Raw genomic sequence first — 15,917 nt, forward strand, 5'->3', positions numbered from 1 at the left:
CACCACAGCCAGAGGCCATTCCTGGCACTCACCGGGCCACAGAGAGGTTCCTCTGCCTCTGCCAGTGCTTCCCACCCAGCAGGGCCCTGTTTTGAAACTAAAAGTTGTTTCCAGGTAAAAGCTGGGAGCCAAGGGACTCTGTGATTTAAGCTAGATGGAGCAAAGGAGGCAAAGGGTGCATGGGATGGGCGCATCACACTCACTGCCATCTGTGTGCATGGTATGGTGTAGCCCAGGAGCTGCCCCCTCACCCTATGCCTGCAGGCACTGGGAAATCAACAGAATTTGGCTGTCAAAAGGGGTAGTTTTGGTTCAAAATGCCAAGTTCAGGGCTCTGGATAGCAGTGAGGTGGCAGCACCTGGGCACAGCTTTGGCTCCCTCAGCTCTACAGAAAAGCCCATTCACTCTGCTCCTACGTTGCTCCCAGGTTCTGCAGTGCTGTGCTGCAATGTTCAGCCCCTTGCCAAAGACATCCAGAGCCCTTCAGGAATGGGCATTCACATGTCTGTCAAATGCACTTCATGGCCAAATTAATAGCTGCTGCAGGAAGTCATGTAAAAACAGATGAAAACCAAATTGTTAATGTTACGATGAAGAATCTATAACAGAAATCATGGTGTGAGGGAGAGAGATGTCAAGGATGGCTGCAGTACCAGTAACAAATTCCACACTTTGTTGTGCTAACTGAAAAGCATCTAAAAACACCAATAATGTTATTTTGTCATATTAATAATGATTATTCAGTGTTCAAAGTTATTTAATGATGAATCTAAGGACAAACCAAATTGGTATGAGTGAATCATAGTCTATTTTTAAAAATTCGAATGAGCTGTTGAAACAGCAAGCAAAAGAAATCAGCATGTGTTTGTTTGTTTGTTTGCCTTTTTCCTTATGGAATTAGTGGGTGTATTTTATTCCCAAAGCCTCACAGAGGACAAAAAGAGCATTTTGCCATCCATTTAATACAAGTTCTGGAAGGGTGAGAAGCTGCTCTTGGTGCCAGCAGGAAGGCTTCCCCTCTATGCTTATAAACATGAGCACAGATAGCAGCAAAGGATGCTGTGTGTAGTTTAGCTGCTGAGCTTCTTGGGTTGATATCCTCAGCACAGGGAGAAATCACTGAGGTTTTCAAACCTCGAGGAAAACCAAATTTAGCTGCTTTGGGAAAGCGGCAGATATGCTCTGCAGCTTCCCAAACTTCAGCCAGCATGGCTGGGCTGAGGCTTCTGCAAACCAAGCTCTTCATCTGCGGGAGATGAAAGAGAAGAAATGAGGGAGTATGGTGGGACTGAGTAGCACCGAAGGATATTTGCTTAAGTTGCCATGTTCCTTAATTATTTTGTAAGCATAATGAAACTCAAATGCATGTAAGATTTTATTTTCGATCCCTATTGATCTCTGCAAATTGTGTAAACATGTTGGGGCAAAATAATTACAGCTGGAAAATACTATTTATTATTAAACAGCGCATCTTATTTTAAATACCAATATAATGGCCTCCAGCATTAGCTTTACTGTGACTGGAACCCTAAGTCCTTTTTTTCCTGTTTCTCTTAAAGCAGCTCGAGCTCCTGCTAAGCACTTAGCTTTCACCAAACAAACACAATCTAGGTTTATTTTCTGAAATCCCTTCAGCTGTGCTTTTGGCTAACAAGAACTTTATTTGCACTTCACCCCCAAATTTCAGCTTTTCCTTTCATCATCCTGACTAAACGATAGCAAAGGGAAAACGCTGTTAGCCTCAGACGTAAGATCTAATGAAGTGGATGGTAGATTTGTTTTGTGTGGCATTGCTGTTCTGTTCCCCTTTGTTTTTCTGCTCCCAGCTGTCGGTTTCATCCTCCGGCCGCCCGCGGTGCTCAGTGCTGGGGCAGTGCCTGCAGCCCCGCGGCAGTGCCTGGCGGCAGCTCTGTCCTCAGGGACACACGTCAGTCAGCTGCTGGGAACCTCTTCAAAGGAGGTGTTGGAAGAGCCCACAACAGAGGCAGTTCCCACTCAAAGCAGTGACTTCAGTAGGAAGCGATTTTCTTCTTGAGTGAAGGGAAGATTAGTTTGTTCCTGTAACAATGGGGAAAGCCAGTGGTAGAAGTATTTCTGTCCTGGATCTGTTTATTTACAGCTGTGGGATCCTATAGCTGGTGGATTATGCACATGGGGCCTCTGGGTGCCACAGCTCCGTAGCCCTGGGTGTGCAGGCATCTGGCAGAGCTGTGCCTGGCAGGGCAGACAGCCGAACAGTGTCTTTAGGTCCTGGTAAGACACTGGGCACCCACCTGAGGTTTCTCCCTTTTGTCCATCCATGTGCTTACATGCTTTGCTGACACACTGATCAGGAAAAACACAGTGCTGACACACAGCCACCCAATTAGTGAGGGGTTACTCTTTTCTTGTCCAGCTCAGAGCTGTCAAAACAGTGTTCTCCCTGCAGAGAGGGTGAGCAGAGCGGAGGGGGTGGTGCTGCCTGTTAGCCCTGTGCTCACACAGGGAGGGCGGCGGAGCTCGGGGCACAGTGCCAGGCGCTCCGAGAGCTGGAAATTCCTTTCCTGTTTGCCACACAGCCAGGCTGGGGCGGGCCGAGTTTGTCATGTAACTGGAGGGAAGCTGAGAAATCCCTCAGGAGGAAGAGTGTGAGAAAGTGGCTGTGGGTTCAGCACAAAGGTGGTAAGACTTGACCAGTAGGTACATGCGGGTATTAATGAGAGGGAAGGTGAGTTCCCATCTGCCCCACCTGTGAATTCCCTCTGAAGTCAGCCTGAGATGGCCTGAAGGACAGGAATAGCTGAAAGCTGTTCACAGATTAATTCTTGTCAAAAAGCTGCATGAAGATTTTGGGTGGCTGAGGAGTTATGAGCCAACATGTACATAGAGCAAATCCTATGAGAAGCACATGAAACTACAACAAGGTGATGGCTGCACTACAGCAAAAAACCCTATTCAGAGACTGATGTAATGTATTTTTCCACTGCAGGGCGGGAGTGAAACTTTGAGCTATTGTTTAAAGAGAGAAACTCCAGCCCTCTGGGCTGTGGTAGGAAAGATAGTTAAAAAAAGATCATTAAAGTGAAATCCCTCTTCAAGACTTTGATGTCTATTGATGCAAGATGCTATTTGTTCTCCTACTGAAGACAGATCTGAAAGACCCTGCAATTACTAATAAATCGCTTGCAATATTGAGCAATTACCAACAATGCAATCATAAAACAGTGCAATAACTAAATAATTATACACTTGTTAGGAGAATACATTATTGGGCACCTTGGAAAGAAAGGGGAAGGAGGTGAGAATACAAAAGACAGGATATTGGATAGCGCACAAATAGCAACAAAATGCACTTTGCTGCCAGAATGCTGAGTAGCTGCACATGCTTAGGGCCAAATCTCAGCCCTTGAGAAAATCAGGGAAAGTTTTAACTATTCGCAGGAAAATTCTTCTTAAGAAAGTTAATCTGTCATTGAAAATACTGGGCATGATGGCTGCAAAAGGCCAATAGCAGCAGCTGCCACCCTGAGTGGGACCTGTCTGGGGCTGGAGCTCAGCACTGTGCCAGCAAGGTGTGCTTGTGCTGCACAGCCACAGGAAGGGGAGGGATCAGATTGCTCAGGCTCTGGGGCAGAAAGGAGCAGGGGGAAGGGAAAGAGTGGATGGGAACCTGAGGTTTCACTGGGAGAATCTGGTGGCGATGTCAGAGACTACAGACACTGCTGTTGTTTAAATTTCACCTTCAGTGAATTTGGGATTGTTCCAGAAGCATCTGGAGAAAATATCTGTGTGAATGAAGTGCCTTGTGGAAGGAAAGGTGTGTGCTGGTTTCCAGGAGTCAGATACACTGTTGGCTCTTCTCATGTTCGGCCGCTGCCTTAGGTGTGAAATTTGGAAGAGAGTGAAAAAGAATGAAAATTTTGAAATACTGCTGGGAAGTAGTGTAAAGTGTCATAGAAACAGAAAGAACACTATGTGCTGATACAAAGGAGAGGAATCTCTGTTGTTGAGGAGGTCAAGAAATCATAGCAGGAGGATTTTGGATATGTGTGGGGATTAGGGACCATCTGGAAAAAGGATCATGTGAGGGAGCATCCATGTGAAGCGCTGAAGGGAAGGCGGGTGCCTGGCATGCCTGACCCAGATAGCTCCATAGGCACCGTCTGCAGAGCACAGTGCAATTAGTGGACTGCTCAGTAATCATTTTCATTAGTGATGGCAAAGAGTGAGGGAAAGACAAACAGGAGGAGAGCAGCACTGCTGGGTGAGGCCAGGCTCCAGGAACGGAAGGTTTGTGCTCCCGCCTCCCAGAACAATGGAGGGCGGAGGAGGAAGGGCTCTGCTTCATCCTCTCACTGGCACCACATTTCAGCAAACCCTCTGTGGTAAGGGAGGGAAGGGCCGTTCACACTCCTCCAGCCACCGGGGGAATTGCTGGCAGCACATCTGCACTGAGACCTGTCCCTCCCTGCTGCACTGCTGGAGGGTGATTTGTGGTCTGAGGGACTGAAACTTCCCCTCCTTGAGGTCTCCCCTGGCTGCTCTGGCCTGGCAGCCCACATCTGCTCCATGCTTAGAGCAAATCCTTCAGCTTCAGGGACCAAATGGATAAAACCCTTCAGCATCTGTAGCTCATATTACTGGACAGTATGAAATAGTCTGTAAGGAAGAAAGGGAGGAGGAGAAAGAAAGTATAGGCAGAAAACTGAGAATTGGTGAAAATCTGTTTCAAAGACTGCACAGATGAAGATCTGTGATGTAAATGGTCCTTTCCTGACTTCTATGTTAAAATAGGCATTTCAAAATTGCGTATATTCATTAAAATTATATATGCTTGTCAGGTCACAGCAAATATAGATTTGCTGCTAGCAAGCCCAAATAATGGCTGCAAACAGAACGATGAATGAAACCCACGTACTAATAAAACAAAATGAAAAAAGTCAGTGCTAGAAGCTAGAAGTATGCAAAGTCTGGAAACGACATACTATTAAATAGAAACCAGTGGCAGCCCTTGAAAACTTGATTTTTTCTCTCTCAGATAATCAAAGGCTTTACTGTGCCTTTAGGCACAGCTCTGAGCAAGGAGAGACGAACACACTGCATTGCCACAGGAGCAGCCTTGGGGTGGGGAGGGCAGAGCACATCAGTGGGTGGCTGTGTGCCATCTCTGCAGCAGTGCCGGTGTGCTGGAGCCAGCAGCTGTCCTCCGGGAGGAACAGGAGTCTCTGGCCCAGTGGTCATGAAGGCTCTAAATGAAGGCTCTAAACTGGATATTTAACACATTCTTCTCTGTATCAGAGCTAATTTCACCGGTCCTAGGATCTTAACCTGAATCTGCTCAGTCTGTGGTGTAATAAAAGGGCGGTAACCTTCATTTTCCTCTCTAGTTCAAGAGTTGTATTCCTCCAGTACAACCACTGAAGTTTCTTGTCCAAAATCCCAGTAAGAAAAAAGTAAGCTTGACTGATTTTCAGTGCAGTCTGTGAGTTTTTGCATGACCTGGATGTGCTGCACTCTCCCCGTGTGCACTGTGCTGTGCAGCAATGAGCAAGGTTACCGTGGGGAGCGGCTCCTACCACATCCCAAGTGGTGGAACAGAGCTGACATTATCACAGAGCTAATGAAGAAGCCTCCAGCTTGTAGTTCAGCCCTACTTTGGTACATCAGAGACCTCAGGGCTGGGCAGGCCTCCTCCCAGCTCACTGTCAGATATTTGCTGACACAAAGCGTCTCCTCCGCAAAGTGCTGTGGATTTCCATGCTGCTGTGGAGCAGAAGGGCACCCTGCTCCCTCCAGATGTTCTGGCACAGAGGCTGCCCCGGCCATGCTGCACATGGATGGAACACGGGTGAGGCCCCAAGGAGTGACGCGCATGGCTTTATCACTGGGCAAGTACCTCAGAACTGCCCTTCTCCCAAAGCAAGGCTGAGATTGGAGCAAGAATGACATCAGCAGCCAAAGGCAAAGTTACACTGCGTGGAAGATTTTTGAGATACGTGGACAGAAGTAAAAAATAAATCTGGGATTGTATCAACCTATGCTTCAAAGTGGCTTCAGAAAGCTTCTTTTTTTCTCTGTAAGACAGAGATCATATCACTGAGGTCCTTACCATGCTTTGTGGCTGAGGGCCATTTCAGAGAAATCTCCAAACGTGTATCTCTGTACTTAAGCCTCCCCCGGGGCTCTATTCAGACATTCCCTCCCCTTCGGATTTCTCTGAACATACCCTTTTTCAAGGGACTAATTTCTGTACCTGCCTAACTTTTATGAACATTTAGACCTATCTAGATGGAGCCATCTCCTGCCCACACTACAAACAGTTTGTTATCATCAGCTCTTACACTTAATTAAGTGTACCCATCATCCCACTGTAAGCAAAACATTCCATACCTCAGAGTGGGTTCAGCCCCCAGCATTCAGTCTGCACTCAGCTGTTTCTTATGGGGGCACACACATGCTGACAGGTAGCAGGGTGCTGGTGCAGCCCAGCAGGATGCACTGATGTGTCGCTAACGTAACATCTGTGATGGGGACAGGTGGAGCGTGGCTGTGACCCCATCTGGGCAGGAGATCCACCAGCCTGAGTATCCCCTAGCATGGCAGTGGGACGTGCCCTTCCTCAGCCAGAGAAGGAGATGTGATCCCACCTCAATGAGCTGACACTGTATTTCCCCCATCTGGTTCCATACTATTATTTCTGTGGCTCAGGAGATTTAGGGCTGGCTGTACAGCCCTTGAAGAACACAGGTGTTAAAAAGTTCTTTGTTGAGCTCAATCAATATCATTACAGGAGCAGAAAGAAGATTTGGGGTGAACTGAGGGTGGCATCACAGATGGAAACTGAGCATCATCTTACTTTGCAAGTCTATATCACAATTCCTTTATTTATTATTTCAACCTTAAATGAGGCTCAGATTAAACTTTGGAAGAATGTGACTTTAAGTAGCTTGCAGATAGATTTTTGTAATTGTATTTTTTTTTAAATTCTACCACAGTTCTCAAGAACGCTGTTAGTTTGCTCTCCCTTTATTCACAACATTGTACCACTGAGACTTGGCAGGGAAAGTGGTTTTATTGATTTTCATTATCCAGGCTAGGAGAAATGCAAAATACAACCAGCAGGAATTATGACCTTTTTTGCCTTTAGTAATTGGAGGTTTTGCTGGTAACAACATGCAGGAAGGAGCAAACAAATATATTCAACTGTGTTAACAGAAGAAAAGTTTGAAGAATCACAAATCAGATCTCTAGAGGTTACGAGGCGGATTTCAGTGACAGTGTTTTATCTTTTCATCTGGTTCAACTTTATCCCCAAGCCCAAACCAGCTGGGGACCAGGAACAAAGGCGGTGCCTGCAGTAACACACTTGTGGCACGTTTGGAGTGTAATGGCGCTCAAGGGTCACTTGGTCCCTCTTCCATGGTTTATTAATGGTGGAAAAGAGACCAACCAGGAGCACTGGGGAGCTTCTCTTCTGGGAGCCATGGCCACTGACGTCAATCGGCAACACGCCTGTTGGTGACAGCATGGGAGAGAAGTGCTGCTGAGAGCCTGAAATTAAAGGTCAGAGCTTATGTTGTCATGTTAGCAGCAAAACGAGGAACATCTCCTCTGTGCTCTTAGGCAAGTTGCTCAACTACCCCATGTCTGCTGGCACAATGCTTGAGAATCTTTACTGGCACTGGCAGACTGGAGATCTTCATATAAGGTCTCAAAGACATAAAAACAAAGTACCAGTTATCCCTATTGCCATTTCCAGTAGTGAGAGAAACTGCAAGGGTCATTCAGCCTAGACGACTGTGAACTGGGAAGCCTTACATGCAGCCTGCCAGCTGGCCCCATGCTAACATGGTAACTACAGCAGCTGGGCTGGGATGCTCTGAGGGCACTGCCCCAGCACCAGGCAGCATGGTGGGGAAGCCTTATGCTTGTGCATGGCGTTGGTGTGCACCGGCCATGGCGCTGGCACAGCATGGTATGCCAAAGAGGCTCATGGAGATATCCAAGGAGCGGTAGGTGGGAAAGGGCAACGGGAGGGGAGGAAGAACAACAGCAGTGACAGTGAGCTGTTAAATCCGATCATCCCCTCTTGCGAAACTGATATGTGAATGTCAGGAGCGTATCTCATGGCCATGTACATGTATTTATGCATGAAGCCCTTGCAACCGGGCTGCCTGCCAAGCGCTGTCAGCCAGTGTGAGCCCTGGGGAGACATCGTCATCCTGATGCACCGTGCCCACAGGCCGGCACATGTGGTATGCCCTGCCATGGCACCAAGCTCTGATGGCTGCTGATTTTCTGGTTTCTGCAGAACCAATTTGGATGAAAACTAATCTGGCAAAAAAATTTTTTTAAAAAAAATCACAGGAATCAGTTTTCTACAGCATCGCACAGAGCTGCAACTGTGCGTGCTGGCACATGAAAGGGAATGGATGGGAAGGAGCAGCTGGGGCAGCAGGAAGCAGGAGTTCTTCTGGGGCAATGCCAGAGTGTGGCGTGTGCAGGGTGATGGTCTCAGGGCACAGCATGGCCTGGGTGTCAGCCAGAGAGTCGAGCAGGCGGCTTCTTCTTCACAGCACAGTGAGAACAAGAGCCCATTATTAATCGGTTTTAAAAGTTGGTGCATTTTCCTTAAAATAAGGAGAACAGTGATGACTCATTTCTTAGATGTATGTGCTGGCTTTCTGTGCTGCTGGCTTTCTGTGCTGCAGGGGGGCTCACCAATGGAGAAAGTGCAGCACCTTCCTCACCCACCCCCAAAAGAATGCCTCCCAACAGCTCTCTGATCAACTAGGGCTTGTTTTCAAGCCATTGTGCAGAGGTAATGCCCAGAGATGTTGCAGGCAAATCCTCGCCATGTAGGTGTTAATTGTTACCCACTGGCTTCAAAGACTTTGTGGCTGTTTCGGAGTAAACAAACATGTGCTGCACCCACAGCACGCAGTGTCTGATCTGCGATACCGCGCGGCCCAGACAAGCACTGTCAGACATAGAATGCGGTGGAGGCTCTGCTGCAGACTTCCCTCCCCTTGCTGGTGTGTGATAATTAAATACAGTCTCAGTTTCTGTAAGGTTGAAGTGCACATTTAGAGGAGATCTCCGTGTGTCACACCTTGCTCATAAACAGAGAGAGACAGAGTGAGAGCAGCCTTTATTCTCACTGTCAATCATTAACTCAAAATCTGTGCTCTGCAACTGAGGCCGTACCTGTGCTAGGACCACATGTCAGCCTGAGCTGTTCAGAGCATATTGGATGCACATTCGTGCACTTGCACACAAGCCCACATACGTACTCAGGGCAGCCCCCTGTATGGTCTCATAGACTATTTCCCTGTGACTTACCCAGAAATCCTCTAGGCTAATGGAGGCATGCCAGGGTTTGATAAGCAGAGGAACAGTTCCTGGGGCCACTGCAGCAGCCCCAGACTCAGCCCATGCTGCTCCTGCAGGATCAGCACAAACCTGCTTACTGGAGTTTGTGTGGCTCTGTCCAACCACATCCCACTCAGTCTGCAGTGCGGCTAGCCCAGCCTGCCTGCTCCACAGCTTCTCTCTAGGTATTATTGGTTATAAGGAAAAAGTTTCTTACAATAAGGGCACAGGTTGCCCAGAGATTTGGCGGATGCCCTGTCCCCGGAGAAACTCAAGGTCAGGCTGGATGGGGCTGTGAGCCCCTGATGGAGCTGTAGGCGTCTCTGTTCATTGCACGGGGTCAGACCAGATTCTCTTTAAGAGCTCATTCCAACTCCAATGTTTCAATGGTTCTAGCACTGGTGTGTGGTTGTTATGCAGCACAGAACATGAGCTGCCTTTCCAAACGCATGTCCGAGCTGCTGGGGCGTTCATTCATAGTGCAGCAGCAGTCCCCACGCGCTGTGTGATGTCATGCTGTGGTTTCGAGGTATTTTTATACCGCTTTTTTGTTGGTTTGCGGTGACTTTCAGTTGTAGGGATTTCTGTGGGCAGATTGATCTGCTGTGACCGCAGCAATGCCGGGCTGCCCCGTGTCAGGGCACACAGACCCAGTAGCACACACTGCACGGGGCCCTGCACAGCACCACACGGAGCAGGGAACGCAGGACGCAGGGCAAGCTGCGCTGTTGCTTTGCTGTATGCAAGGTAGGGGCTGTGGCTGCGACGGGCTGCGCGTCCGTGCGCCGCTGAACGGAGCAGAGCGGATGTCGCGTTGTGCCCCGCACCACAGCACGTGGGATGGATCGCGGCGGGTGAGGGCTGGGCGGCGGGCTCCTGCACGCGGCTCGTTCTGCTGCTGCACACGGCGAGGGCCGCGCGGCCACGGGGTCGCGGCACGTCCCTCCTCGGGTCACACGCACGGACCACCGAGCCAACGCCCGGCTCCGCACCCCAAACCCAAACCCTACGCCCGAGAGCGTCGTTCAAACGCCGCTCGTTCTCGTGCAGCTCGGGGCCGTGCCCACCGCCGGCCGGTGCAACACCTAAGCCCGGCCCGACCCCCGGCCGCGGCCGCACGCCGTTCGCTCGGATCGGGCCGCGCACCGCGCCTCGCGCCGCAGCCCCGCGCCGCCCCGGCCGCGTGCCGTGACCCCGTGCGCGTGCCCGGGCCCGCGCGGCGCTCGCGGCCGCATCCCGCGGGGAGCCGAGACCCCGCCGAGACCCCGCCGCGGCTCCCTCGCTCGCGGCCCGCCGCCGCGCCGCCCCGACCCGCGCCGAGCCCCGCCGCGAGGGGCCGCCCCGCCCGGCCCGGCTCGGCCCGCGCCTCCCCGGAGAGGAGCCGGGCGGGGAGGGGCGGGCACAGCGGCCCGCCGCGGCGGAAGGAGGCCGCCGGCCGCGGCCTCGCTCCCGGCGCTGCCCGTGCGCGGCCCCGGGGCACCGCGCGCACCTGCCGGCCCGCCCCCGCCGCGGGGCCGGGGCCACGCACCTGCCGGCGCTCCCGGGCCGCACCTGCGCCGCCCGCCGGGCCGGGCCGGGCCGGGCCGCGTTTGTGGCGGGGCCGGCGGGGCATGGCGCGGCGCTGAGATGAAAGTGACCGTGTGCTTCGGGCGGACCGGGATCGTGGTGCCCTGCAAGGACGGGCGGCTCCGCGTGCGGGACCTGACCCAGCAGGCCCTGCAGCGCTACCGCAAGGCCCGGGAGAAGGTGAGCGCGGGGGGCGGGCCGCGGGCCGGGGGCCGGGGCCGGGGCCGGGGCCGGGGCCGGGCGGGCCGCCCGCGGGGTGCGGCCGGGGCCGGGCGAGCGGCGGGGCGCCGCGGCCGCGTGTGCCGGTGCCCGAGGGCTCGTCGCGTTCTCGCCCCGCGTGTTGACAAACAAACTCTCGGTTCGGACGCGAACGGGGCTCGCGCCGCGTCCCTCCGACCCGTGCGGTCCCGCACCGGCCGCTCCGCGCCTGCCGCCCGCGTCGGGAGGCGACCGCCGGCGTGTGCGAGGCGTTCTCGGGTTGTGCCGAGGGACGGAAAAATACGCTCCCTTTGTCCCCCCCGGGCAGAGGCAGCTGGTGGGAGGCCCGGCGCTGCGCGCGGGACCTGCCGGCCGCGGGCCCTCGTGAGGCCTGGCACGGCTGCACCGGGCGCTGCCGGATGCCCCGGGCTGCTCGCTCCTCCGCCTGTCGCTGTGCGCCGGCCCCGGGATGGAGCTGGGAGTAACGGTCTCGTTCTGCTTTGCAGGTTTGTTCTGAGGGAAACTTCTACTGATGCGTTAGATCCATCGCCAGCAGCTGAGTACAGCTGGTAGCGGTCACTGTCTGCGGTGCTTTCGGTGGCCTTCACGTTTACAGCCCGACACGTTTTGTATAAAGACCTTGCAGTGAATGCTGTGTGTGCGCAATACCTGCAAAGCCTTGGTAGTGTTGTCGTGCTGTTACGGTCAACAGTTGGTGCGATGTGTGCTGATGTGTGCCTCAAAGCTTGGAGATGGGCATCTCACCATCGGTCAGGAGTGGGGTTTATCAGAAACCACCGTTATGGTTGAGGTGAATGTGTAAATTTCAGGTTTGCTCTCAGTCCGTGTCTGTGACAGGCCTGGAGTTAGTGCCATGGCAGCAGCTGAAAGGTGGCCTAAAAAGCTTCTGTATAAATGCATCACCTCGCCTGTCCCCACAGCTCCACAACCTCTTCTTTTCTTCTTGGTGTTTTTTGTTGTTGTTTGTTTGTTTTTAAGGGACAGCAGGATCTCTGCTTTTGTAGGCAAGGTGCCGCCTTTTCCAGAAGACTCAGCAGTCAGTGTATAGGGGAAAAAGCCCAGCACCTCAGGGGATGTGCAGTGTAACGTATCTGAAGGTTTTGTATCCAGTCTGTTATTCAGGTGGTAGCAGATGATGATTTTCGTGCTCAGCAGCCATCTGTTATGCCATGTTCAGAGGATGTGAGGTCTGAAACATCCAGTCTCCTGAGTGGGACAGCCAGAGGCTGCAGTTCACACTTCAGACATCATTGGTTCCCCGTTCCGCATCATGGATGGGTGCAGTAGGTGCAGGCCCATGTGGTCAGAAATCACTGATTGCATTGAGCAGTGCTGGTCCAGAATTTGCAGGACTTGCAGAGAGGCAGGGAGGAGAGAAGCAGCCTAAGGACCTGAGAAATACAGAACAGGTTTTAGTTCAAGTCAGTAAAAGTTGGGTGACTTATGTGCTCTCTCTCTCCCTCTTCACTGGAAGTCTAAGCAGGTGTTTTTTATTGCCTTTTTTTTTTTTTTTTTTTTTTTTGGCAATGCTTTGATTAATTGCTCTGTATTCTACACATTTTGCAGTGGAACTAGCCAAGAAGATAAGGAGATTGATTTTTGTCTCATCTCATCAAACATTGTCTGGAGTTAGTGCTCTTTGCAGAGCTAAAATTTGGGGTTGGTTTGACAGTTCATGCTCACTCCACAAACAGTTCATCTCATTGCCTTCTGCAGTGTTTCTAGCTGGTGTGACAAGAAGGGGTGGGGTGTTCTGCTATTTTCTTTTTTTTTCCCTACTAATTCTATGATTAAATGTTCAAAACTTAAAGATTTTTTGTTACTACAACATAAACTCTCAAAGAATGGGAGACCCAGGGAATTTCAGGATAATCAGCTGAGATCTGTTCAGCAGTGTGGGCGCACGAACAGGTTTGTGTGAAAGATAACTGAAGATTTGTTTTCCTTTTCAAAATATTTAGAATGTTTGGAATGCTTCCTGTGGCAGAATACTGCTGTTGCTGTTGGCACTTGGTGTGCTTTATGTAATTTTTGAGCGTTAACAACTTTTAAAAAACAAAGTGGAAAATGTTATTGTTACAGTGCCTGAAGTATTTGGAGAAGGCAGGAAAATGGGAAAATGAGTGTAAGGAACATTGGAACATCCCTCATAGCTGCAGAATGAAAAATGAAGAAGGTAGCTAGGATACAAGCGTCGGGAATTTTGTCTTTGTTTTGGTACTGTCAAACGCCCCAGAAATGTGTGTGAGAGGCTTTGTGTTTCAAGGGTTCTTCTGGAAGCAGAATTTTGCTATTACACTGCAGTCGTGCAATGGATTTCTCATGTCTGGTAAAGGGGAAGATGTGAGATTAGAATATTAATTCACTTATATTGTAAGGTATTTGCATTTCTGTTTGTGATAGACTTACAGTACTCGGCACCTCTTTACACTTGCATTGTTGAGACAACAAATGGCTAAGTCTTGCATTTCCATGAGACTTTTGGTAAATAGCTGAGAACTCAGCAAGCAATGGCTTGTTGCAGCCTCTACTGGGTTTTCTCAGCAAATACGGTTTGATTTCCTGGTGAAATTTCATTGTGAAAGCTCAATAACTGCCATTAACTGAAACAAAATACAGGACCTTTGTTGCAGCTGAAGAACCCAACTGATTATTTTTTGCTGTTTTGGATCTTAGCAGTGATTTTTAGGGTACTGTTGTAGTTCTGAATGGGCAAATCTCTGATTCTGTATAATATAACTCTGCTGGGACGGCATCAACTAAGAGAATGTTTGCTCTGGGACTGTGTGATGTGAATTGGCTTGGATTTAAGAAAATATTTTGTTAATCGTCTGCTTGTAGATAAGTTTTCAGAGAAGTGTCTCATCTCAGGAGGTGTTTCAGTGCAGTGACGTTTGATGGAATCTGCAAGTTGGGATCTACTTTTGCTGTTGGGAAGTGTGTGCGCTCAGGCTTCCTGCTGGTAGGTGGATCCAGCAGCATTAGTGATCCCTTGTCAGCCCATTCTCTGCTATTTCTAGTAGCTCGGTATTCTGCGGTGCATTGGGGAGCACTTGGTAGTTTGTACTGTATTGAACTCTGTATTTAGGGTTCTTTGCTCAAGTGAGTGCAGTTTCCATGTCTGTGGGCCTCCTGTTGGGAGGCCTGATGTGGTCAAATACTAGTTGGACTGTCTTGCGTGGGCTTGATGAACAGTTGTGTTGGGCATTGGAGTGTTTGTTTCCACTGAAGAGGCTGTGCAGAAGCCAGCAGTTGATTCTGCAGTGGTGATGGTAGCTTCAGTTGGCAGCCAGACCGAATGGGAAGCAGTAATAACAGTGGCTGAGTTGATTTGAGAACGATGTGTTTGTGAGTGGAGGAAAAAATGGTGAGTTGCTTAGATGGTATTGGCTGTCTTCCCAAGTTAGATGGATTGGAAGGGCTGCAGGTCGGCTGTCTAGATCACATTCTCATTCTTACTAAAAAAGAAAAATTAAAAGAAGGTCTTTTCCTTTCTCCCTATTCTTGTCTGCCCCACAACATGATGGTTTTCTGCAGTGATGTACTGCTGTGGTAAATCAGCCAGCAGGCAGACAGAGCTGTAGTTTTCTTCCTGCAGTTTCTCTGAAAACGCTGAGTGGGGGGAGAGGGAAATGGCAATTTGCTTTTACTCAGAACTCTATGCTTACAAAAATGTTTGCAGAAACATAACTTATTTCTTCAGAAGATATCAGGTGTATGTGAGAACCTTCAGGTTTCTCTGGTATGATAGCAGGCTAAAAAAGAATAGAACTCAACACGCTGCTTTTCCATTACAGTTGTGTGAGTTGATGGCAACTGACTCATGTCCAGAAAAGGAGTGCACGTGAGTAGGCAGGGTAAAGAAAAGGAAGGAGGCAATTACTTCAAAATCTTTTATATAACACTGTTATTGACTTAACCATACTAGTGATACTTCATGTATACTGGAAATAACTTTGGAGTGACAGAAGAATGAAGGGTTTTTTTTTTTTTTTTTTTTGGTAGGAGTTGTATCCTTACTTGTAACTGTCATTGATTGTGCAGGAGATACTTTTGACAAATGTTTTTTTCTTAGCTGTTTCATTGTTGCAGCATGACTGTGTGGTGCGTTTCTGTGGTTGGCTGGTTTGCCACTCCGTGGAGATGCTGAAGTCTTGGAAGGGGAGCAGGTGAAAGCAAGGGTAGGAGTTTTTCAGAGCTGGCATGTGTCTTTGTTTGTGGCCTAGGCAGTCAAATGGCAGTTTCACAGAACCTGCTATTACAGTAGGCTCTTTTCCTAGTTTAAATAATAGCAAAACAAAACAAAACCATTCCATAGTTTAAATAAGTTTCGCAGTGTGTTTTTATGAGCATTTCTGAAGCGATGGCTTCACAGGAACCAAGATGCTCTTGACCTGGAACTTGCTTTTTAAGTTGTTTGTCCTAGACTGCTAATTTCACTTGCCCTTCAGATTTGTAAGTTAAGAAATCATGAGTTTAAGCACGGAAGAATTGGATTGCTATAGCTGTGATCAGTTGGCAAAGATGTAGGAGCTCTGTCCTTTGAGCTGTATAAATACTTAATGCTCTGAGCAGTGTGCTGCGGGCTTATTGCTGAATACCTGCCACACATTGATCGTGTTCCTCCATGCAGGAGTGTTACATACATGTTGGGAAGGGGAACTGTATATGAGCTGCTGATGGTGGCTTTCTATTTAATTAAATTATAAGGTGATTCTGAACCACTGAGAGTTAAAAGTGGTGGTGTTTTTTTTTTTTTTTTAATCAATTCTGCATAAAA

The 15,917-nt window shown here is 49.5% G+C and overlaps 1 protein-coding gene across 5 annotated transcripts in view; it reads left to right on the forward strand.

The window, feature by feature from the left end:
- The first annotated feature begins 10,922 nt into the window (after nt 1-10,922).
- The window catches only part of PARD3B (par-3 family cell polarity regulator beta), a 373,510-nt gene continuing 368,515 nt past the window's right edge, over nt 10,923-15,917 (forward strand). For 4 of the 5 annotated variants that reach the window (XR_016468331.1, XM_090144152.1, XM_090144153.1 and 1 more), the window contains exon 1: nt 10,925-11,098. Coding sequence is in view for 4 of the 5 variants with exons in the window: in XM_090144152.1 (XP_090000278.1) it covers nt 10,979-11,098 (120 nt within the window). In the remaining variant the exon portion in view is untranslated. Of the gene's footprint in view, nt 11,099-15,917 lie in introns of all 5 variants that reach the window. The other variant, XM_090144157.1, reaches the window with a different exon arrangement.

Source organism: Phasianus colchicus, chromosome 7 (assembly GCF_987193195.1).
Source record: "Phasianus colchicus chromosome 7, bPhaCol1.hap1.1, whole genome shotgun sequence".
Lineage (NCBI taxonomy): Eukaryota > Metazoa > Chordata > Aves > Galliformes > Phasianidae > Phasianus > Phasianus colchicus.